This window comes from Mesocricetus auratus, unplaced genomic scaffold, assembly GCF_017639785.1.
Source record: "Mesocricetus auratus isolate SY011 unplaced genomic scaffold, BCM_Maur_2.0 Super-Scaffold_100004, whole genome shotgun sequence".
Classification (NCBI taxonomy): Eukaryota; Metazoa; Chordata; class Mammalia; order Rodentia; family Cricetidae; genus Mesocricetus; species Mesocricetus auratus.
The window spans coordinates 98,632,101-98,657,616 of NW_024429189.1; the positions used below are offsets into that span (position 1 = coordinate 98,632,101).

Consider the following 25,516-nt stretch of genomic DNA (forward strand, 5'->3'; position numbering starts at 1 on the left):
CAAGTGACTTTGAAGTGCATGTCCTGCCTGTCCTTTCACAGGACTCAGTTTTTACTGCTGAGGTCTGACCATGTGACTGCCTTCCTGGGTATCATATTGATCTAGTTTCCTAACTGGTTGTCTAGTCACCTCACCACAGCCCCTTCAAAATCTATTATGAAATGTGCTGCAAAAACGACCAATGTAAGCATGCAATGTCTTCAAGGAGCCACTGCCCTCAGCGAAGCTCTCACTGCTTTGCCCAAGTTTGATGTGGAGATAGGAGATGCCCTGCTTTCTGTTCTTGTGCTTCAAGTTTACTAAAATGTCTCATTCACAAGATTTCCATGGAGCCCATGGCAGACACATCAGACAGATGGGCTGTGTCATCTGAGCTTGAAGGCAGCATCTGATAACAGCACAGCAGCCATCTCTAAGAGATTTACCAGTAGCTCGAGACTGTGCAGGAGTCCATGAAAGCCCATCACAGGGCACCAGGCTCGGGTGAGAAGGGAAACAGGAACCCACGGTGCGCCTGAGGCATCCCTCTGCCTTCTCACCACACACGGGATGATGTGCTGTCTCTTAACAGTCATTTGGATAGAGTTTCATCTCAACTACTTTAGAAGACAGTTTTTACCAGTGATAGCTTTGAACTGATTTATTCCTATGCCTACTCCCAAGACAGGGTCTTATTATGTTAGCCAGGTTGGTTCCTGTGCTTGAGGGATCCCCCTGCTGCAGACTCGTGAGTAGCTGGTACTCACAGGCAGAGGTCACTGAGTGCTATTTGTGGTTCTTGTTTCTGTATGGCAGGGCAGACGACAAGGCTTGGGACCTGGGCTACACTAAGGCCTTACTCTTTCTGCAGAGCTGCTTGTGCACGAGCAACCTGACATACAGCACATACCTGGGATGGTATTGTCCAAAATAAACGCCACACAGCCTCCTACGAACATTGCCGTTGTGAGAAGGACATTCAGTACTTGATCAATTCCTGATATACCTGGATAAGAACAGACCACCATTAAGAGTCATCACTGTAGCCAGGGCAGGCCTGTCCTTGACTCAGAAAAGGGCAGTGGAGTAGACACCTCTGGAAGTCAACCCAGGACTTGAACATATAAAAGTCTCAGTTGTACACATATACATACTCTTGTCAGTAACATATAAAACTATTATGCAAGCATCCAATAATAATTCCATTGTTTTAACATAGTGCATAGTAGATGAACTGAATAAAATGACAATAACTATAATAAATTGTGGAGATATTGAGGTATGGTCTATAGACTTATAAAAGATTCAGAATTAAAAATGGCTGTTATGGAGCTTGGGAGATGGCTCTGCAGTTTAGGGCACTGGCTGCTTTTCCAGAGGATCCAGGTTCAGTTCCCACATGGTGGATCACAACTGTCTATAACTTCCTAGGGATCCAATACCTTCTTTTGACCGCCATGGGCATTACATGCACATGATGCAGATAAACACCCATACACATAAAAATTAAACCTTTTATAAATGGCTGTTGTAATGCTGCAAAAAAATTTACAAGTGGATAACAAAACAATAACACCATGATGAGGGGAAGGTGCAAAGTCTCACTCCACAGCTCAGAGCTTTATCAAACTCAAGACAATCGCCCTGTGTCAGCCTCCTAGTGCTGGGATTACAAGAGAGCCACAAAGCCTAGTTGTTCATGCCACTTTAAAAATGGCTTTCTTTTTTTACTGCTGTTGTTTATTTTCTTGAGGCAGGGTCTTTCTATATTGCCCTGGCTATCCTGAAACTCGCTAGGTAGAACAGGCTGACCTCAAATTCAGGCTTCCTATCTAGTTTATTTGAGCCAGGTATGGTATGGTAGTACATGCCTGTCAACCCAGCAACTTGGGAGGCAGAGGCAGAAGGATGAGAGGTTCAGGGTCAGCCTTATCTAAACAAGTTCAGTGCCCATCTGGACTACACATGAAAGCCTATGTAAGAAAAAACTTGAGCAAATGATCCTGAATTATTCAATTGTAAAAATAATACATCAGTAGCAACAGATATTTCTTAAGAAGGTTCCTCCTTTGTTCATTCTTCACGACAGCAGGATTTTAAAATAAAAGGTAGGAGCTAAAAGAGGTATTCTTTATTTAAAGATCTTTTTTTTTTTTTTTTTTTTTTTTTTTTGGTTTTTCGAGACAGGGTTTCGCTGTGGCTTTGGAGGCTGTCCTGGAACTCGCTTGGTAGTCCAGGCTGGTCTCCAATTTACAGAGATCCGCCTGCCTCTGCCTCCCGAGTGCTGGGATTAAAGGCGTGCGCCACCAACGCCCGGCTTTAAAGATCTATTTTGTGTATGTGTGTTTACCTGCATGTATGACTGTGTACCATTTGTATGTAATATTTCCAGAGATAAGAAGACAGGTTTACATTTCATGGAGCTGGGGTACAGGCAATTGTAAGCTTCCACATAGATGCTGGGAACCGAACCCAGGCCCTCTACAAGAGCAATAAGAGCTCACAACTAGGGCTGGAATGGAGAGCTGGCTCAATGGTTAAGAACACTTGTTGCTCTTGCAGAAAACCCAGGTTCAATTCCCAGAACCCACATGTGGCTCACAACTGTTCCTTGGGATTCAAAGCCCTCACCTGGCCTGCTCAGGCATGAGATACACACATGGTACCCACACATACATGCAGCAAAAAAACACATACACATAAGACAATATAAGGATATTTAAAAAGAGCTCATAACCATGGGAAATCTTTCCAGGCCCTAAATAAGTATTCTTGAATTGAAAATAGACAGACATATCAGTCTGTGAAGTTGAATATTAAGGAATCACACAACTTAATACAGCATGAGTCTGAGAAATCAAAAGTTTTACCGAGCCAAAGGAGAGGTAACCATTAAAAAATGAGACATCAGGAGTTGGTGAGCTGACAATTCATTGGGTAAGGGCCCCTATTATTCTGTAGAGGAGCATTTCGTTTCTAGCACATATATCATTCCTTGAAATCTTCTGCTTCTCTAGTTCTAGGTCCTCTTCTGGCCCTGCATGCTTTTGATGTACACACATGCAGGAAAAACATTTATACACACAAAATAAAACAAAAAAGTGAGACCTTGGCACTTGTGTCGCGTCCACCTGGAGACTACCAATTTGAGGACACCCCAAGGCTAGTATGTTAATGTCTGTGAGAGGACCCTGTGGCTTCCAGAGAAATAATCAGTCAGAAGGAAGACAGAGACAAAAGGCTCAGCAACATACACCTGAGGTCCCAAGGTTCCTTCCAACTACAAGAGCTATTTGTGAATCTATAGTTGAAATCCCAACTCTCCTACCCAAGATTCAACAGCTCTTTCTCCTACCTGTGACCAGTGGGTTTTGTCTGAGGTAACTTGGAAGAACAAGTCCAAAGAAGATGGAAAATCCAAGCACAAACAGGTTCCGGGAAGAATTCAAGTCAATGAACTGAAGGTTAGAGAGGCCAACAGCTGTGATCATTCCTGGAGAGAAAAACATCAGAATATAGTTCCATTGGGTTCACCTACGGCATGCTGATGGGCTATCCCTGGAGGCTGAGGACGGGTTCCTAGATGTCCTTTCTCCATCCATCAGAAATCAGCTTGTAGACCAGTTTAGTGGCAATAAGAGAAGGTTCAGGGCTAGAATATGACCACCTGTATCTGACCTGTATGACAGCATCACACATGAACTTCACACTACATTTTCTTTAAATCAAGTAGACAGACAATGGTTTGCTTTGGTTTTTTTTTAACTTTATGTTTGTAAGTATTTTGCTTGCATTTATGACTGCACAAGTGTGTGTGTGCCCAGTACCCACGGAGACTGTAAGTCAATGTCAGATGGGGGCTGAAAATTGAACCCAGGTCCTCTATAGGAGCAGCCAGTGCTCTAATGGCTGAACCATCTCCCATTCTCTTTATTTAAACATCTTGATCAAATCCACACTAGAAATGTGGCATGTCTACAATGATCCTATCTGTGGTACAGATCAAATCCAAAGTCCCACTGTGAAAGTGACCAGGTTTAAAGGGCTCATTTATAGGGGGAAATGTATCTGAGTTAACTCAATTAGAAAGTCTAATTAAAGAGACTAGATTTTTATCTTAATTTTCATAATATAATTACTTCTATCTTTAACATACATTTAAGCTTGAACACTAAGGCAAACCTTGAACTTTTTGAAACATTGCTTATTACAATTTAAAATAAAATTGTTAGGTTTACTGTTACATCTTATTTGCTAAAAACACCATTATTTTACACCTTTTATGATGACTATTTTTGGTTGAGCTGAAATACTGTTTCCAGTCTGTATTTGTGCTTTGTTCAAAGTTAAGTGTTTACAGAGAAGTAAACCTTTTGGGGCCCAAATTTTGGGTGTTGAGTTCCTGTTGTATAAAACTTCTACTGAATCCAGGGAAGTCTGAAGATTGAAGCCTGTATGTAAAAGCCTGTGTTCAAAGAGTAACAATAAGCAGTTTGATTTTAAAAAGAATCAGCCATTGGGAGAGGGCACGGGAGGAGGGGAGGGAAACGGAGAGGGACCTGGAACTGACTTGTGAAGCAACCTTGTTTCTAATTTAAATTTAAATTTAAAAATAAATAATAAAAGAACCAGCCAATATGAAGAACAGTGGTGATGGTAAGCCTGCTGCTACCAGGGAAGTGGACTCTTACCAAAGAGCGTGCAGAAGAGAGCTCCGAGCACAGGGTCTGGGAGGGATGCGAACAGGGCACTGAACTTGCCAATCATGCCCAAGCCCAGCATGAGTGCTGCGCCATACTGGATCACTCTGCGGCTGCCGACCTGCGGGTACAACAGTTGCAGACGTAAGCTTGCCTGCCATTCTTCCACCCAGGCTCCCAGGGCCCAGGGCAAATGTGACAGTGTCCTGGGTAGAGTCTAAGAGTTCTTTAAGCTTTGAATTAACAGGAACTAGACCTCAGTGTCTAATTACTATAGAGACAACCCAAGGCCCCCGCTTGTCCTCGCTCCATTCTTCTCTCTGCTCCCTCAGTTCACTGTTTCAGCTGTGGCGGTGACCCCAGGCATCAGGAGAACTCAGGTGTTTATCCACGCCCTGGACATGGTTACTTTCGTTGAGTGGGCTTTGGCTGGAATGACCTCCTGGGCTGGAGTCACGGGTACAGCACCTACACTTAATTGTTCCTGCTTCTTCCCCACTTTTTTCACAACTTTTTAAAAGTTCCCTATCTGGGGGCTGGAGAGATGGCTCAGCGGTTAACAGCACTCACTGGCTGCTCTTCCAGAGGTCCTGAGTTCAGTTCCCAGCAACCACATGGTGGCTCACAGCTGTGGTAGAATATTATTTTAAGGTGTGCTGCTTTTGTTAATGCTGCATTTGCTTAACTCTGTGAAGCTGTGTTACTGTGCCTGTCTAAAACACCTGATGGTCCTAATAAGGAGCTGAACCACCGGTAGCGAGGCAGGAGCAAGGATAGGCGGGGCTGGCAGGCAGAGAGGACAAACAGAAGGAGAACTGAGGAAGGGGTGAGCAGCAGTGAGAACAGGGGAGAAGGACGTCAGGGGCCGGTCAGCCACCCACCCACGGAGAAAGAGTAAGATTTACCAAAGAGAAAGATAAAATCCCAGAGGCAAAAGGTGGAAGGGTTAGTTTAAGATAAGAAAAGCTGGCTAATGATCCTAACCAGATCTGAGGATCTGGGAGAACGGCCTCCAGCTGTTTGGTTTTGTTTCCCTTCTTTAGCAGATAATCCCAGTAGTGAACTGAGCCACTCTGCAACAGCTAAACTAACTGATCTACAGCCCTGCTTTATATGTTTGTGGGGTTTTTTTACTGTTATTTTTTAATGAATGTACGATGAGAAATTCAACATTAATAATTTTGAATTTTCTTATCACAAAAATATAAAACAAAGGACCTCATCATACAAAAGAGTTTATCAGTCAGTCTGAGTCTGCCTTCACTTGAATGTTTTTGAGAATAGGTAAGAAGGAATTAAATGCACCTTCATGCAGCCTGCATGATAAGAACTTCCATCATTGTACATACGCCTTTGTCATATTCCCCCTCAAGATTATCCACTGTGCTTGATGAGTGAACATTAAATAAATCTGTTACCAGCTGACATTTTTGGTTAAGAAAAAAGAAAAAAGAAAAAGAAAAGCTGGCTAGAAACAAGCCAAGCTAAGGCCAGGCATTTATAACTAAGAATAAGCGTCTATGTGTATTTACGTGGAAAGAGTAAACACATTTAATGTAAGTTGCCTTCTCTGTGGGACGGGGGACTATACTCAGTGGAGGCATGGTGTAGGTAACTGGTGAGAAGATTCGTAAGTCCACGTCCAAGGAACGCAGTAACTGGATAAAAGCTGCAAACAGCAGAGCTGCCAGAAAATGCAGGCAGATGGGTGGGGGACAAACCACCCTCCTTCCATACCAAGCCTGGCTCGATAGCTCACACCTGTCTGTCCAGAAGACTACTACAGTGGCAGTGTTTTCCAGAATGTGCTGTCCTCTGCCAGCCATTGAGCATGTGCAATGAGTCTTGAAATATGGTCAATGTGACTGAGTAAGTCAAATCTTAGCATTAACCTATTTAAATATACACAGTTACATGTGGCCACTGACTGCCATGTTAGACAGCATGGATCTAGACCTTAGGGGCTGTGCTCTGCTCATAAAAACAGCTTATCCCAAGTCATTCAGCAGGGTAAGGGGTCTAACAATGCAGAGCTCATGCCTGCTTGCCCCAAGCAGGGAGTCTATCTAGTTGGCCACAGGGCTAGAGTCATAGACATTTCTGCCCCAAGTCCCACCTTACCGCTCTAAGTCAGATGAGAACTAGGGACTTGCCAGTGATACAGCTTTAGCCTGGAAAAACAGCTCCCAAGGCTGGCAACAACAGCAATCAGCTCATCCATGAGTGTTGGTGGGTCGAAGAGCTAGCCCAGTGGTTAACAGCTCATACTGTCCTCCAGTGCCCATATTTAGAGGCTCACAACTGTCTACAGCTCATCACCAAGAGGTCTGAGGCTATTTTCTGGCCTTGTGGGGACTGCACTCGCGTGTGCACTCCCCCCACCCACGCACAAGCAAAACTGAAGTGCTATTGAGGTGCCATTTCAGAAGAAGCTGGCACCATTCAAAGATCATTCATTCCCTGAGGCACCATGGTCATGTTGTAAAGGGTGCTTCCTTTCATTGACCTTAGCTGTTCCTATCTGCAAGGGTACAGGAGGAGGGTGCTTGACAAACACAAGGTCCTCTCAGCAATGTTAAACCACCCTATTTGGAACTAGTTATTTGCCCATGGGCTCATGGGAGGACAGAGGCTCAGGGGTGGCTGGTTAATAACGCTGTCATACCAAACCCTACCTCCAGGACTCCACATCTGCTGCCTGTTGTAGGCAGCACTTGGACTACAGCATCACCATTGAAGGAGTGTGCTCACAAAGTCTCCCTCCCTCCATGCCATGTGCTGGGAGCAATGGGCAGCAGATGGTGCCATCGTCACAGCTGAAGTTGGCTCACACCAGCCCTGCCTCTTAGATCAGCAAGTCAGGGGTGTTCCCTGTATCTCAACACTGCTCCCTCTCACCCAGATTTGTAAGCAATATGAACCAAACTTAATACTGGGTTTCTTTTTATCTGGTTATAGAATCTTGCATGGGGCTAGGGGTCAAACAGATCTAGAAAACTTCCGGATTCTATTCTCAGGTAAGGAGCCCTATGACTCATGCATGCCATAAAGAAAAGCGAACCAGTCTCAACAGTCTCTAGTTACACAACATCCAATGGCTGCTGGGCCACCCTGCACACCTTAACATCCTGGCAAATAGCACTGTTTACCTGTGGCAACTGGGACATAAGGTTTAATTGCCCGTAATAAAGCTGACAGGTCTGGAGTACACTTTCTTACAGAAGCTGGATTTGGGGGTGGGGCAGTTGTAGGCTGACATGTCAGGTAGAGTTCTTAGTAGGGTTGAGTGGGGAGGACTCAGATCCAGGCTCTTCTTCACCATGACTCCCTAGATTTCACTCAAGAGGGACTCTGTCCCAGAGGTCTGAGGACAGAGGTTAATGTGATAGACAGGTATCTCTCATCCACCATACTCTGTTGGGTTCTGAGGATCTTCCCTTATCAGGATGTGAACTCCAACTTTCTCATCAGGCACTCCCTCTGCTTACAGCAGAGGTCTGACACAGGCAGATGCTTAATCAATGTCTGGAGATTGCAGGAAGCCACAACCACACCCAGATGCCTCCTACCCAGGCTGGCCAAGAGAGGGGTGGTCTCCTAATAGGCACTCCAAAGCTCATCCAGGAAGAAAAGGAGATGGGGGAAATCATAATGGAAGGGTCACAGGTCAGACCAATCAATGAAATGGACAGACAGTCATTTAACCCAGAAAACATTTGTACCTTTGTAATTCCCAAAACTCCAATATTGGGACTGGAGGAAGTAGAGCCATTCCCAGTACCAAATATGCCATCGAGAACACAGGAGAGACCCTCCACAAAAATACCCCTAAAAGTAAAGAAATGGGAGAAAGAGAAACAGTCACTCAAGGGAAACATGGAAACCAGCTCTTAAAACTTGAAACCTACAAGAATGATGCCCCTTAGGAGGGTCGTAGTGATAAGTGGTAGCAGTGTGTGGAATCTCAGGTCCCTTCACTGACCAACTGAGGACAACCCCACCCCCCATATGCTCAGCAACTCTAAGAGGGCTACCTGCCCATTAGACACAAGCCCTAGCTGTCCTGGAACTCTTTATAGGCCAGAGTGACTGCCTGCTTCTGCCTCCCAAGTGCTGGGATTAAGGGCGTGTGCCACTGACTCCTGGCTTTGAATCTTTTTTAAAAACTGAACTGAGTAGTCTCATCATGTGTAACAGCTCTGCTGGAGAGAACTGTGAAAAGCCTTAAAGAACCACCCAGAAACTTCATGCAAGCCATGCTGGCTCATGCTGGGTGGACAACAACAGGTAGGCATGGCCTGTGCTCCTTTCTCTGTCTTCTTAGGAACAATTTCTTAATGACTTCTAGAAGCCAACTAGGTACAAACCCCACAGCTCATGGGGACACTCTCCGAAGCTGTTCTTGTTGGTTCTGTGACCCATGACTCTGAACAGATTGCCTCAAAGGGCAACTGAAATACATTCACTGACAGATCTACAACACTTACTATCTGATACAAAAAAAAAAAAAGAAAGAAAGAAAGAAAGAACAAAAATGTTGTCCCATCTGTCTGACTATGGCAGTCAAGAGTGAATAAGAGAAAAATAGAATTTTCTTCAACTCAGAAATATTCTGAGTTTTTGGGGCTGGGAATACTTGGGAAAACAAGACGACAGAAAATCAAAATAGACACGTATCAAAACCAAGCAAAGAACAACGGCAACATGCGGTGTCTGTTTCTCTGGTTCCACACTAAGAAGAGATGTATCCACCTCTATATAACTAGGAAGAAGGGACAGGAGAAGTCTGCTGTGTGCCATGGATGAGACAACCAGGGCAGTGACTTAGCCAAAGACAAATGGCCAGTTATGGTTTGGTTGCTGTCATCCGAAGCTCTCAGCTTCTTCCCCAAGGCTAGATGAGCATGTCTGCTTAGGACATACCTGTTTATAGCATGGATAGGAGGTGGTGGGGCACAGGAGAGCCTGGCACAGGCATAGTAGTCACCAATGGACTCGATGATACTGGCTACGACAGCACTGAGCATGCCAATAACACCAGCCGCAGAGACGGTGGGCATCCCCCACTGAACTGAGGAGGGAAAACAACCATGAAAGATATGTTCACTTACCTGTAGGGACTGGCAAAGGTTACAAGGACCTCAGGGAACTCTGCAAGCTCTCTGCAGGATTCTAAAGCTTTTGGAAACCCTTTGCTTTTAAATCTTAAATCACACCAGATGTCTGGGAAGGTCATGAAGTAGGGGCCTCAATGAGGGTTGACTTCCTCATCTTTATTTAAGAAAAAAACAGTCAATGAACTGAAGAGGTGGGGAATTCTCTTCCTCAAAGTCATGTTCCTAGAGTCCATTAAAGTGTAATTTAACACTGCTTGCTATGGTGAGACAGAAATTGGTTTTTTGAGACAGCGTCCTTGGATGGCTTAGTATTCACTATTTAACCCAGGCAGGCCTCAAACTCATGGCAAACCTCCTGCATCAGTTTTCAGAATGTGGGGATTACAGGGCTGGGATTACATTCCTGGTTTAGAGTAAGAATTTATATCAGGGATTCACAGCACAGCTGTAGAATCATGGCACAAACTAGTGGCACCAAGTGAAAAATTCAGCAACCAAGGACACACAAAGCATACGTAATCCTACCTTGTTACTAGCAGGTTTAACTTTTATTTTAAAGCAAACAAAATTCCCACTGTAATTTCATTTGAGTATTTGCATTTGCCTAACTCTTATTAAACATTTTTTCTTTCCTTGATAAAGTCACTTGCCCTTCTTCCTTGAACCATTAGGAATAATAACCCAGATGCCACAAAGTGGGAAAATCTGAAAAACATTTTCAGGCAGGAGGCATCCCTGTAGCTCTGGGTACTCTGAGATGAACACTAACAGCATGATGGTTCAAGTTCAAATGAAGACAGGCTTAGGAAGAGAAAGACATCCAAAGTAGGATGTACAAACAAGGCTACAAAGTTAGTCGTCCAACCCCAGGAGCAATCGGAGGAGGCAGACACAGCAGGAGCAAGAGATGCAAGGTGTCATCCCAGGGGGTGTCACAGGTCGTGCCCAGCCACGGTGGTGGCCCGCACTTTCTCTCAGGTTTGGTTCAAGGACCTTGTTTGTCAAGTTCCATCTGAGGTTTTAGAAGAAAATTTCTTTGGTTACAATATTTAGACTGTAGTAGCATGATGGTTTTCCTTTAAAGAATCTTCCCTTCCCTGGTTTTGAGGGAAGATTCTATCATTTTCAGTCGCACATCCCTAGTTTAAAAATATAAAATGTGGTCAGGCGTTGGTAGCGCACGCCTTTAATCCCAGTATTCGGGAGGCAGAGGCAGGTGGATCCCTGTGAGTTCAAGGCTAGCCTGTCTACAATAGTTAGTTCTAGGACAAGTAGGGCTACACAGAGAAACCCTATTGCAAAAAAAAAAAAAAAAAAGTGTGTGTGTGTGTGTGTGTGTATGAAATGTTCTAAAATCTGAATTTTTTTCTAGAACTAATATGACATCTCAAGTAGGAAATTCTAGATTACGGTCAAAAAGCAGACAGGCTCACAACCATCCGTAACTCGGGTTTCAGTGGATCCAACATCCTCTTCTGGCCTCCATAGGCACCAGGCAGGGAACTAATGCACAGATACACTTGCAGACAAAGCCTTGGCATTACTGACATCTTGGACCAGAAGTCTGTATATTAACATTAATCTAGGAAACCCTTCCTATGTTGAAGGCTGAGGATATGGCTTGTGGTATTTGAAAACATCCTCTCTAGATTGATCCAAATTGCTGTAAAAGTGCATAGAACTGGGTCTTGCTGGTGACTTAGTGGAACTAAGTAAAAGATGGTTCACTGAAGGCTGTCCCCGAAGAGAACCCTATGAGCTCACTCACTCACACGGTGATGCCATGCACCCTGTGTACTAAGTGACACCATCTCATAAGTAGGTCCTGTGGTGCCCCTGGAGAGCCCCTTACAGGAACAGCTGATGACCTGTAATCATTCCTGCAGGCTATCAGCTGGGAAGCCATGTGCTTGGGCAGGCCATGTGGATACTCCGAGGCTCTTTCTCTGCTCCATCCTCCCAATATTACTTACTAAGTGACCTTTAATCTTACTTTTTCTTGGCTTATAAGTGTGTTTATGAACTGAGCACATTTTTCTAGAAACAGGATAGGTATATATAAATACTCTCTGAGACGCCACATGGTGAGAATGTTATTTTAGAAGGCTAAGTCTGTTACAGCTTTCAGAAAGTACCAAGAACAAAGAGGCGAGTTGCTGACATTATCACCACTCAGCATGCTTGAAGGAGTCATCTTTGACCCAACCTTAATATTCTTTGCTTTTCGGGTTTCTCATTGCAAAATAAGAAAACAAGACAGCTCAAGAGGTAACTGGCTCAATCTAGCTAAGTTCATGCTTCAACTCTAAGAAAACCCAGTATGTTGGTAACAGCACTCTGACCGCTGGTTCCCGTGAGTAAGTTCAGGGCTGGATCTGTGGAATGCTGCATGTGACTCCAGATGATCCTTTGGGTGGAGATCTATGCTCTGTGCCATGAGTTACCCAACAGTGAAGCCTGAACTCCATCTTCCGGCTGCTTATAAGTGTCAGTTTACCACCTCGGCTGTGACCAAAGTAAAATGATCACATGAACTCTGCCAGGCAGGAGCAGCAAGCTAATCTCCAGGTCTTTTCATTATGACAGCTCTGGTACCAAGCAGCTTCATGCCTGCCTTTATGGGCAGTGGCCCTCAAATCTTTACCAACACAGTTCACAATGGCCAGGGTACCTGCCCAGGATTTCAGAGCCTAATAGGGCTCAGAAGGCCAAGCAGTTAACCTGAGAGGGGAACTGGTCAGTAACTGTGTGTGGGAAACTGACCTCTGGGAGACAAGAACTTCCCTTTTCACTGTCTGATTCTCTAATGACCAAAAAGCCATTAAGATGTTCAGGCTTCGGGGTTAGGGAGAAGGCTTGGAGGGTAAAATGTTTGCCATTTGAAGCATGAGGACATGAGTTGGAGTCCCCAGAACCCACACAGTAGTGCACATCTACAATGCCAGTGCTTCTCCAGAGATGGGAGGTGGGAAACGGAGAATCCCTAAGTTCACAGCAGAGCTAGTCTGGAGTATGCAGTGGAAACAACAAACATACCCTGTTTCCAACAAGAGGAGATGAGAGCCACATCTGAGGTTACCCTCTGACCTCCATACCTGTGCCTGCACATGCACATACAAGCGTGTGCATGCACGTACACATATACGATTAGAAAGATATTCTAAGATCAGCCTTTTGCCTACTTCCAGTCCCTCCCAGCTGGGCCTTCATGATACTTACATGGGTATGGAACCTTAAACCATGGGGCTACCAGAAGTACACCCTTCCTGGCATCTGTGCGTGCATAGTAGCCATAGTTGGTGCTGTTGGAAGGGAAGACATCAGTCACCGTGAAGATGAAGCACAGCAGCCAGGACACGAGGATAGCCAGGATTATCTAGAGTGGTCAAGGGCAGAATCTTTGTTGGGTAATGCATCTCTTCCTACCGGGTAACCACCACCCAACGCCCACCACTGTCAGTGCTATATAGAACAACTGTTTCAATGGAATTGAAGGCATACTGTGTTAGGGGTGGGGTGACCAGCTACTCACAGGAAACATTTTGAAAAGTTGTAATCTGTATGCAGTCCATCCTTTCTTGGATTTATAAATTGGGAGAGGAAATTTAACATTTCTGGCATATTGTGAGAATAGTAACACCAAGAAAATCGTCCTGAGAAGAAAAAGAAAATTCATAAAATTAAAGATTGTTATATCTATGCATTAAAATGACTCAGTTTTTAATTGGTTACACATGTTTAGTTCATTCACCTAAACTTGTGCTAGTCCTCCTCACTACAATTTGGAAATGTTACCATCTGGAGAAAGATGACACAAGCAGCTGGCCTACCATTTCTTGATTCTGACTAGAGTAAAAAAATGGAAAGAGTGGTAAAGTTCACTCCATGGAAGGGAAATGATGCCAGATAAAATAATACTAGAGAGTATTTTTACAACTAGAAATCAGCTTGAAGCAACCAAGAAACTATTGTGCATACCAACAAGAGGGAAGTGTGTACACACATGTCCACATCCACACCATCAGGAGGAAGTGTGTACACACATGTCCACATCCACACCATCAGGAGGAAGTGTGTATACATGCCCACATCCACACCATCAGGAGGAAGTGTATACACACATGTCCACATCCACTCCATCAGGAGGAAGTGTATACACACATGCCCACATCCACACCATCAGGAGGAAGTGTGTACACACATGCCCACATCCACACCATCAGGAGGAAGTGTATACACACATGTCCACATGCACACCATCAGGAGGAAGTGTGTATACACATGCCCACATCCACACCATCAGGAGGAAGTGTACACACATGCCCACATCCACACCATCAGGAAGAAATGTATACACACATGTCCACATCCATAACATCAGGAGGAAGTGTATACACACATGTCCACATCCACACCATCAGGAGGAAGTGTATACACATGTCCACATCCACACCAACAGGAGGAAGTGTACACACATGTCCACATCCACACCAACAGGAGGAAGTGTATACACATGTCCACATCCACACCAACAGGAAGAAATGTATACACACATGTCCACATTCACACCAACAGGAGGAAGTGTATACACATGTCCACATCCACACCATCAGGAGGAAGTGTGTATACACATGTCCACATCCACACCATCAGGAGGAAGTGTACACACATGTCCACATCCACACCATCAGGAGGAAGTGTGTACACACATGTCCACATCCACACCATCAGGAGGAAGTGTGTATACACATGCCCACATCCACACCATCAGGAGGAAGTGTATACACACATGCCCACATCCACACCATCAGGAAGAAATGTATACACACATGTCCACATCCACAACATCAGGAGGAAGTGTATACACACATGTCCACATCCACACCATCAGGAGGAAGTGTGTACACACATGTCCACATCCACAACATCAGGAAGAAATGTATACACACATGTCCACATCCACACCATCAGGAGGAAGTGTATACACACATGTCCACATCCACACCATCAGGAGGAAGTGTATACACACATGTCCACATCCACACCATCAGGAGGAAGTGTGTACACACATGCCCACATGTACACCATCAGGAGGAAGTGTGTACACACATGTCCACATCCACACCATCAGGAGGAAGTGTGTACACACATGTCCACATCCACACCATCAGGAGGAAGTGTACACACATGTCCACATCCACACCATCAGGAGGGAAGGATATTATCCAAATGCCACCATGGATCAATTTTACATTTTGAGGTGATTGGTGACTATTTTCTCCCACTTTATCTTCTGATTTCTTTATATTGAGTATAAGTTATTTTTGAAAACTAGGTAAACTGCACAGTTTCTTGTAGGGCAGCTTCTGTGACTATGCTCTTTCCCCAGGCACCAAGAGCCATTCAGGGTCACACCAGTTGAACTACTTGGTGATAAGGTCTAGATGTGCAGCCTGAGCTTTAATTACATATCCTTCTACACCTGTCCTAGGGCAGGAATGCCTGGGTTGACTACAGAACTTCCTAATGCAGGATCCTGACACTTCCTTATCAACCTAGTGGCTGTCAAGTTGGAAGTCATTTCTCATCCTCACAAGGGGACTGAAGAGAACAACCAAGGGACACAGGATGTGCAGAACCACCTAACAGGATCTAATCCTCTGTCTCCAGTGGCTTTTTTCATTTGCCACCTGAGGGAAAGTTGACAAGAGCGTGTCCTCAAAGCTAAGCTTAAGTATTCCAATTGCTGGGACAGCATTACTAGCTAGCTAAGAAGACCCACTTCCTGTGACACTCCTAATGCTGGCTGAGCACAGGCTGCCTGTGGAGCCACTTGGGTCAACTGATAGCCCATCAACGTCTAACAGTTTAGGTCAAGGTTGAAAACATTTATGGGGCCCAGGTCACTTCAGTTCCTCTGGGACAGAATTTACAAAAAACCAAAGCCAACATACATCAACACAGAGTATTAAAAATGGTCTATTTGCCGGGTGGTGGTGGCACAAGCCTTTAATCCCAGTACTCGGGAGGCAGAGGCAGGTGGATCTCTGTGAGTTCGAGACCAGGCCTGGTCTACAGAGCGAGTTCCAGGACAGGCTCCAAAACAATACAGAGAAACCCTGTCTAGAAAAGAAAAAAAAAAAAAAAAAGGTCTATTTATTCAAGCTGAACACTGTCTATGATATCCCAACGAGCCCCAACGCCTGTCACCATTGTTTCCAGCAACACCCACCTGCACTGTACTGTTGTTCTCTTTTCAAATACATTTAAGAAACTCACCGAGAGGCAGGGGGGTATTTAAGGAAAGATTAGCTTGTGTCTAAACTGGAATTTCAAGAGGGGACAGAGGAAAGGTCCTGGGAGACAGGCTAGGGATGGTCAGAAAGGGGTGGGGAAAGGGGCGCTGGGGACCAATGAGGAGCAAAGCCCCAGAGAGAAAGCCAAGCAGAACTTGTTCTGGGCTGCATGAGGCAAATGGGAAGGGGTAAGGGTGACAAAGTGGAAGTGTGCCTAAGCCACTACTAAAACGAGAAAGGCGGCAGAGGAAATGGCGTGGGAGTCGTGTGTCCCACTCAAAACCAGGTGTCTGTGGAGCAGCAAGTGAAGAGGGACATGGGAGAATGGCTACAGAGTTTATGGGGCAGCCACAAGCCTGTGTGGACTCACACGGAGGACGCCTGTGCAGGCCATGAAGCTCCTAAAAGGATTTTGTAGGGAAAGTATGGGGCACGGAATCCATTTTGGCAATTTCTCTGGAAGAATTTCACTGTTCTCTTTATCTGTCTCTCTGCTCTAGAGTTAACCCTCCATAAGTGCACACGCTACTCTGCTCATCTCAGCCTTACCAGAAGCGGCCTGTAAGGTTTCTAGCTCAGACAGACGACTTTGGGCACTACTTTTATCCATTTTCTCTACTTTTATTAACTTCCCCCACTTTGGTCACATGGTTTGCTAGCTACTGGAGAGAAAAGGGTTACACAGACTTTATTTCTCTTAAAGCCTATAAATTCTCTCCAGGACAACTCCAATCACTCCATGGTTAGTTATTAGTGCTGCTACTGTTACCTGCTAAATTATTAGCAATTGTTACAATTTCTTTGCTGACTAGGAGTTATTTATATCAAATTTGTTTTTTTTTCCTTTTTTTTAAGCTCCTACGTGTTTTTCCCCTTAATCTTTTTGTTGTGGGTCCTAAATTTTAACGTTTTATAGACACAACACCTTTCTGGTACCGCTTTCCACGGAGTTAAAATCCCTTATGGCATCTATACACATATGCTTGTATGGAGAATGTTTTGACTGACTTTGGTGAAGTGTGAAAATAAAAGATACTCTTGGCCACAGACTAGCTATGTGGCTCAAGTCACACTACCTCTCTGAGCTTCTGTTTCTTCAGTTGTTAAACACATAGGACACTGACCTCAACCACCTATGTAAATACTATACAAAGCAGAGAGGCATAGTCAAAACAATTAATACATCCTGCCCATTATTAAAAATGGAATATTTCTCTCTTTCCCGCTGTTCCTCTGAAGGGGAGACAGTCCTGTCTCCCTCTTCTCTTCTGTCCTCTCTCTGTCTCTGTCTCTTTACCTCTTTTCTCTTTCCTTTCCCCCTCCCTTCCCTTTCTAACAAAACTTTTCACTAAAAAAAAATTCCCAAACAAAACAAAAAAATTAGAACTCTTATAAGTTTTCAAATTTTTATTAGTTGGTAAATTATAGCTTCTTTGATGCATTAACCTATGATGTAATCCTTACACCTACTGAATTCTCAGTCTTACAAATGATTAAAATCCTATGTCTTCATTAGTACACAACACTGATTGACATCTTCAATGTATTTCCTGTTCTGTACAAAAAGAAGGCAGGTTCCATGAGAAACTGTGACCTTGCCATTGGAGTGCACTATTCTGAGATCAGTTAAGCATCCAAAGGTCTTTCAGTAACAGCCCTTGCTGCCAGTCTCATTAAACAGTGTAGCTTCCCTTGTGTGAGACTTAGCTCACTTGCATGTGACTTAGCATGACCTCAACGGGCAGGGGCAGAGGCAAGGGCAACCACCATCTGCCCGTATCCAACAGTCCTCCCTTCTCCATACACCGCTGCTAGGTCTGCCTTTCGAGTTCTGTGACTGTTCTCATGTCTACACTCTGATCACTTAATTATCCCACACATGAATCTAATAAAACTTAGTGTCCCAACATTTCATCTTCACAGATTTCTTTCTTGGCAAGTCAGTGCAACTGTTTCAAGTGTCCCACCAGGCTGTCCCACACAGTGGTAAGAATGGTCCCTGCCCGTGGAGTTCTCTCAGAACACTTACAGCATGGCAATGCCCCAGTGCTTCCCCGCTCTCTCTCCTGCTGCCTGGAAACCTGAGAGGCCAATGAGGGCCACAGTGGGGGTGATGGTCAGGGGTCCGATATACCTCAGTAGAGCCCCAGGCAGGCCAAGGAGGCCGATGACCACTTCTATCAATGAGGACATGATGATAGCTCCCTGGATCTGAAACAAAGAAGGGCAGAGTCTGAGAGTGATGTCAAACACTCAGAATGTCACCTGCAACCACAAGTGACATTTTGGCAAGGCCACAAGTCATTATCATATAGCAGCATGACAACTGGAATAGTCCCCAGGGCTCTACAAAAAGGTTTCTGTGGAGGTAACTGACATGGCTGCTTTAAGGCCAGCTGCAGAAATGGACTGAAGACAAATCTGCCTGCCTTCTCTCTTCGGGTGAAATAGACAAACCCCGCCATGCTCAAAAGAACACATTTTCAATCCAGCCCTGAGGGTTACTTCAGTACAGCTTTAAAAGACCAAGTCCCCAAAAGACATCCAAAAGACAGAGCTGCTGAAGGAATGTCTTTGTCACACAGAATGACATTTGGACAAAGTCTAAAGATTTCATGGTGACAATATGAACATATACACACACTCATCAGCTGGGGACAGCTTCAATCAACTCTGCTCAAAAGTACTTTGGCCCAAAAAAAAAAATTATCTTTCTTTCAACAAATAGGTATAACTATCAACTTGCTTGTACTGAGATGTCCATGTTAGTCAAGCACACCTCATGGAGATTCCAGAGACAATTGGATAGTCAATGGATGGCTCATAATATAAGGACATTATTGAGAGATGGGACCTAGCTGGAGGAAGTGGACACTGAGATGTGTCCTTGGGAACTCTAGTTGTCTTGGCCCCTTCTTGCAACCCTTGCTCTCTTCCTGGCTGCCATGGGCTGAACAGCTAGCTGTTCCATGACCTCCCCACCAAGATGGACAAAGCCTCTGACACTGAGCTTTCTCTCTTCAAGCTGTTTTCAGCATTCCAACACAGCAGTAAGACAGCTAACAACAGGCAGACACCAAGCGGCCAAACCTCTTCCGCTGACAGCCAACAAGCCTCACTCACAGTCATCACCCTGGAGGACATGAGCAGGCATGCCTGGGGACTGATGGCATAAAACTCAACTAAATAGTCTAGTAGTTGGAAACAAAAGAGATTTATAAAGGTAGCTGCAGTTTCTTGTGCACAATCAGCACCAAAGGTGAGAAGAGACACAAGAAGACACAGGAGGCCAGTGCTCATCCTTTACCTCTTGGATCCGGGGATGCCAGATGTGTTCCAACAGCTCTGCCGTTCCATTGGCAACTGTAATCTCTTGAAAACAAAAAGAAAAGACAAAGTTTTTCTAGAGTGACACTAATGTTTCATAGCACATATTTATAATAACCTTAAATTTTTCTTCATTGTTTTAAGTATCAATTCCTAAAACTCAACCTTCGATAATAGGGCTTATGCTTGGAGATGGACTCCTAACACTAAGTAACCAAACGTACTCGTTGAAAGAGCTTCTCAACGTGTCAAAGGCTGACTGAAGTGGTAGTACCAGCTAGTGCCAGCTTCACAGAAACCACTCTTTGCAAGCAACTACCTGAAATGCCCAAAGCAAGGCTGTGGGCTGAGGTTTTAAAAACCTAGATGAAGCAGGGCCTTTTCCAGTTCCTAAATCAAAATCAATGGTCACAAAGTAATGCCTAGGAGCAGGGAAGGCAAGGGAACCAGGAAAGCTTGGCTCCTAGAATCTCAAAGTGTAACTATCCTGAAAGTACAACAGGTCTGACTTTCTCAAACTCCTTGAGCTTATAAGGTTCCATAAGGATCTTTGCAATCACTAAGGAAGGGGAATGAAAGTCATTTGCAGAAAACCACAGTAGCCAGATCCTTAAAAAGCAAAGATGTTTCAGAGAAGGGTTGCTGATGCAGTGAGAGAGTGATTATGGTAAGTCTTACAATCCACTGAAAGAGAGAGGCAGGAAAATAGCACAAATATTTTTCCATCCTATCCCCATATTTATCAGCTTCGTTGGCAAACAGAAATGAAGTCATTTCTGGCCCTTGCTTGCCCTAGGGTTAGGGATGAAGAGCGGATGTGAAGACAGAAACAGGCACGGTCCACAGACTGGAGCGCTCTAAGCTGCTTACAGGCCAGTACGTCCTATGCCAGTACATTCCATGCTCAATTATTGGCACAGTGTCCAGGCCCCCTTTCCACCTGCTTTAAAGGACCCCAATGACATATGTGGAAATAACTGCAATTACCTGTGGTGTTACATTTCCATTTATCTAAAGACAGGATGGCTCGAGCAGGGGCCAAAAATGCAAAAGCACTGGCCTGAAACAGGGGTAACCTAAAAGAAACGAGACCAAAACCATGATCACGGCATCGGGAACTACCGAGGTAGTTCACTATTTGACAGCTTAACAGTCTTTTCCATAGACAAGCAGCACATGAGTAAACACAGGCACAGCTGTAGAGAGTCTCTGTAAAGATCTACCGCACACAGCTGGGGCCACTAGCTTCTCCAACCCACCCCCCTGCTGCTCTGATAGTTCTAGGGGACCCCTATCTCAGCATTAACACCCAACACCAGTTCCTGCTACTGTTTCCTCTCCCCCTGGGGGTGGGTCACTGGGGATTTGGGCTTCCCTCTTTCCTGCTGAGCTCATGGGCTCCCTAATAAACATCAGTGTACAACCCTCCTCCTCCTTTTCAATTTCTTTTCATTATTCCATTGCTCCATCTGTGAGTTAAAGTCTGACCTAGTCACAAAAGACAAGTATTAAAATCATATGCATGATCTCATGTACCCAGAAGGAAAACTGCAAGTTACATTTTAGATAGAGGGTTCAGTAACCTGGTAAACGCCCCATTAAATCTCCTGCCCACATTCTCAAATTGAATGCAAATAGTCAAATCACAGAGATTTTGCTGTTTTTACTGGAAAGGTAGGGCATGTCAACTAAGTTAACAGCATAAGAACTTAATCACTATTTTCACAGTATTTGAGGATAAAGTATAAATCCTGCTCCTGCTGTCTGCAGGACTGTGAGGCCAGTTACACACCCTTAAATGCCCTAGGCAGCCATGCCAGTGGCCTGGCTCATGAGGTAAGGGTCCAGCAGTCTCCTGGTAAGGTCTATGCCAGGGACAAAGACTGCACAGAAATACAAGTAGCCCTAGCCACAGAACAGCTGGCTGCTGAGCAATCCCAGAACCCAGTATGCTCCTTTCTCCTGGCCATTTTCACCTCAGTGACTTCAGTTAAGAGCAGATAGGATGTGGATTGCTAAGTGGAGATGGGTCTCACAGCACAGCCAGAGGCCTTCCTGTCAGCCACTTGACTAGAGGGGTCTGGAGCACAGTGCCTCTAAATGTGAAGGTCACCTCTAGTGAAAGTGTACATCAAAGGGAAAACAGCCATTGGCGTATGAAAATTCCTCACGCAAAATTTTAGGAGTATATTGAAGGATAAAGGGATGTGATGTCAGTATGCCTTTAGAGGTGGATTTCATTTTGAGCAGTCTGAATAAAGTCTACTTTAACACAGTTTCAGACTTTAAGCAAGGCATCCTAGGGCAATGTAACATGTATATTGAGTTGAATACATACATATACACACACACTCACATTTGTGTGGGTGGGTGGAGAGGCTCTCATGATGGAGCCCTGGCTGGCCTAGAACACACTATGTAGACCAGGCTGACCTCAAAGTCCAAGATCTGTCTGCCCGTCTCCTGAGTACTGGGGTTAAGGGTAATATGGCCAGGTCCAGCTGAACTGCACTTAAGAAACCCTGACCATCACATCCATTAGCTATTCCTGGGAAGTGACAGAAGCCAAGGCTAACTCTGAGTTCTGCTCCTGCATCAAACCTCAATCTGAACCTAATCTTGGCACCTAAGGTGAGCATTTTAGCTAAGACAAAAGGCCCTAACAGTGAGGCTGCAGAGAAGCTCATTCACTGACTGGAACTCTGGGATCCTGAGCAGGAGACACTAGAATAAAGTCCCCTAAGACAGGCTGTAAGAGCTACTTATGTTGGTCTCATGGGCTCACCATTTTCAGCCACATACCTGCCTGCACAGGTTGGTAATAACACATGATTAGTGTGGGCTCTAAATTTTGGCAACAAATTATCGACAACACTAAATTCCCAGGAAATACTACAAAAGCATGTGGACAATGAATGGGAGTAACCCTAGGTTGGTAGGCAGAGCATTTCCCAAGGAAAAGACTGAACCTGACACAAGAACATCATGAAACCAGTCAAGGCTCTGCTTGTTTTTGCCCACTGAGCAGCTTCTGATGGGGACAGGGTGCCAATTCGGAATCTTTAGGAGGTGTTTAATTTTTATTTATGTGTCTGTGTGTATGTAGGCCAGAAGAGGGCATGGAATCCCCTGAAGCCAGAATTACAGGTGGTCGTAGCCACCTAACAGTGGCTGGGAGCTGAATCTGGGTCCTCTGCAAGAACAGCATAAACTTGTTTTTTTATTTGTTTGTTTGTTTTGGTTTTTCGAGACAGGGTTTCTCTGTGGCTTTGGAGACTGTCCTGGAACTAGCTCTTGTAGACCAGGCAGATCTCGAACTCATAGAGATTCGCATGCCTCTGCCTCCCGAGTGCTGGATTAAAGGCGTGCGCCACCACCTCCCAGCCAGCATAAACTCTTAATTGTTGAACTCTTGGTCAACCATATTTCCAGCCCCAAATCTGCATTTTTTAATCACCATTTCAAAGTACAGCTGAGCCTGTCAAACCTCCTTAAACCCCCAAGCCCCTTGCATGATCAGCGGTTTTCAGCCTGTGAGTCCAGACCCCTTTGACAGGGTGGGGTGAAAAGCCCTTTCACAGGGGTCACCTAATACCATCCTGCATATCAGATGTTTACACTACAATTCATAACAGTATCAAAACTGCAGTCATGGAGCAACAACAAAAATAATGTTATGGTTGGGTCCTGACAACATGAGGAACTGTATTAAAGGGTCAGAGGTTAGGAAGGTTGAGAACCACCATGCTAGGTGAAGGGATTAATGATTGTCACTTGATGAACACACGGACTTACTGATTTTAGATTTGCAATCTTCTGACTAGCTCTGCTGATGCTGTGCAAAAAATGCTAAATACTGAAGTTTCTGAATGCTACACTTCTATTAATTTTTTACCTTTGAGGAACATGATTGTTTTAAATATGTGGACAATTTATGCCAACTTTTTAATGTAATTGCCCATTAGAGGAGAAATGTCAGGTGTTCAGTATCTACTTGACACAATGAAAAAGCTTCCTGGGGTCTTGAGGAGCTTTTGCTGTGAGGGAAACAATCATGGTCACCTAGGAGACTTAGCGATGTGAACAGTATGAGATGCTGCGGGGCTCTGCCACCTGTCACTTACGCTTGTCTTAAAGACTGAGAGGCACTGAGCCACATGCTGCGGGACTATGAGGAACCAAGGCAAAGAGAAAAAAAGAGGTGTAAAATAGGGGCCACAGAATGGACACGAGACAGGTAAAGAACACAGACACCTAACATCTGGGGAGGCCCAGAGAGAGATGGTGAAGGTGAAAGGGAACCCGTGGTACCTGTAGGCAAAAAAAAAAAAAAAAAACCAAAACAACAACACAAATGCTTGTCAGGTGATGATGATGCACGTCTCTAATTCCAGCACTCAGAAGGCAGAGGCAGGGGGATCTCTGTGAGTTCCAGGCCAGTCTGGTCTACATATCAAGTGCCAGGACAGGCACCAAAGCTACAGAGAAACCCTGTCTCGAAAAACCAAAAAGCAAACTAAACAAAACCAAAAAAACAAAACAAAACCAAAAAAAAAACTTTTACTCTGGGGATTAAGCTCTGAAAGGATTGCTGTGAAGGAAATGGGACCTGGAATTGGCACCTAGAAGCTATTCTCAGACATGAAGGTTGAAGTAAGCCATAGAGGTCCATTCAGCAGGCTATGGCATAGCTCTAGGTGTGGTCCTTGCCTGACTGACTTGCAAGTCCTTTGGTGTTGACCCAAGTATCTACCTGGCTATGGTCAGGGCCTGCTAGTCATTTAGCCTCTAATGGCTCCCTTCCATACTGGTCTGTCCCATCCTGTCCTGAAGCTGTAACTCCTGACAGGAAGTCACAGCCTTTTCATTTACACTCTAATTGCCAGGACCAATCATAAAGAATTTAAGGAGCTACTTACAAACATGCTTGGAAAGGAATTTTGTTAGATGAGAATTAAGAAGTTAGGCTTTCCTAACATATTATAAGTTTAGGTTGAGAGTAGAGTGGAGAAGAAATGTGTACAAACGTCAGGAACTTTGCAATCACTATTCAAGAAGAATGAAAATCACTCTCCCAGGACACCATTAGATAATGGTCTTTGACACGTCCTACAGAAGCACCATGAAGGAGCAAAATGCATCTGCCCGACAGAACTCCCATCACTGCAGAGTACAGTCCATGCTTCCTCAACATATACAACAGCCAAACCTGGTGCAAAACCTTCCGATCCCAAATGAACCCTGATTTGAGTCATCTGGATGTAGGACAATTGGAAAATAATAACCCTTAAGAGAATCAACAGGCATGGCTTTAAGGAACCAAGTTTTATCACTGGTCAACTGACCAAGAATACGGACTGAAAGGAATGTGCCAAAGTAAACTTTCTGTAAATTAATAACACTGGAAAACAGATTACATACCTAAAATATGTCACCCAAACACTTGAACAAGGCAGCAATTAGAACCTTCTACATTTCCCAAGAAAAATAACAAGAAAGCAATAATGTAATCTAATATTCAGGTAGAATTATATTTCTCTAGTTTCTAAAGTATTTGCAATTCTTCCCACACCCAGTACAATCCAAGTCTGTTTATCACGTGCTAAGCATTCTGGCACCTATTAGTTGCTGAGTCACACTGGAACCCATCAGTCAGGATGTCCCAGTAGGCAAAGGTACCTATTGAAGGTGGTGACTCTTATCTCACCACGTGAAAATGTTTTCTCACTAACAACCTGCCAGGTGATTCTCAGACTGTGTGATATTGCCAATAACTACATTCTAGCTAGCATGAGGCTTAGGTGTTATGATTCTGTGGTAATGAATCAATAAATAATTTAATTATTTTGAATCAGGGTCTTGCTGGCCTCCTGACTTTCCATCTTTGTTTATGATTGACATCCTTTGTAAAGAAGTGTTTCCCTGTTTGTCCATTGTATCTTTATCTTCCCTTTCCCTCTCCTGACATAACTGCAGGCATATGAATTCCTTTTTTATTCAAAGTTGTGTAACTTGTTACTATGAGTGTTCTTAATAATTAAATTGCCCAAACCTGCCCAGAGCAGCCCGTTCAAGTTGGTTCCTATTTCTTTCGGAG

The 25,516-nt window shown here is 44.4% G+C and overlaps 1 protein-coding gene across 4 annotated transcripts in view; it reads right to left on the reverse strand.

Moving 5' to 3' along the window:
* Slc23a2 (solute carrier family 23 member 2) overlaps window positions 1-25,516 on the reverse strand; it is a 92,766-nt gene that overhangs the window by 4,692 nt on the left and 62,558 nt on the right. For 3 of the 4 annotated variants that reach the window (XM_040746336.1, XM_040746334.1, XM_040746335.1), the window contains exons 6-15: window positions 20,407-20,495; window positions 19,400-19,464; window positions 18,122-18,303; window positions 13,329-13,449; window positions 13,016-13,172; window positions 9,603-9,750; window positions 8,402-8,507; window positions 4,671-4,800; window positions 3,335-3,472; window positions 890-985 (exon numbers count right to left, since the gene is read on the reverse strand). In XM_040746336.1, coding sequence (XP_040602270.1) covers window positions 890-985; window positions 3,335-3,472; window positions 4,671-4,800; window positions 8,402-8,507; window positions 9,603-9,750; window positions 13,016-13,172; window positions 13,329-13,449; window positions 18,122-18,303; window positions 19,400-19,464; window positions 20,407-20,495 — 1,232 coding nt within the window. Of the gene's footprint in view, window positions 1-889; window positions 986-3,334; window positions 3,473-4,670; window positions 4,801-8,401; window positions 8,508-9,602; window positions 9,751-13,015; window positions 13,173-13,328; window positions 13,450-17,556; window positions 18,304-19,399; window positions 19,465-20,406; window positions 20,496-25,516 lie in introns of those variants that run through there. The other variant, XM_040746337.1, reaches the window with a different exon arrangement.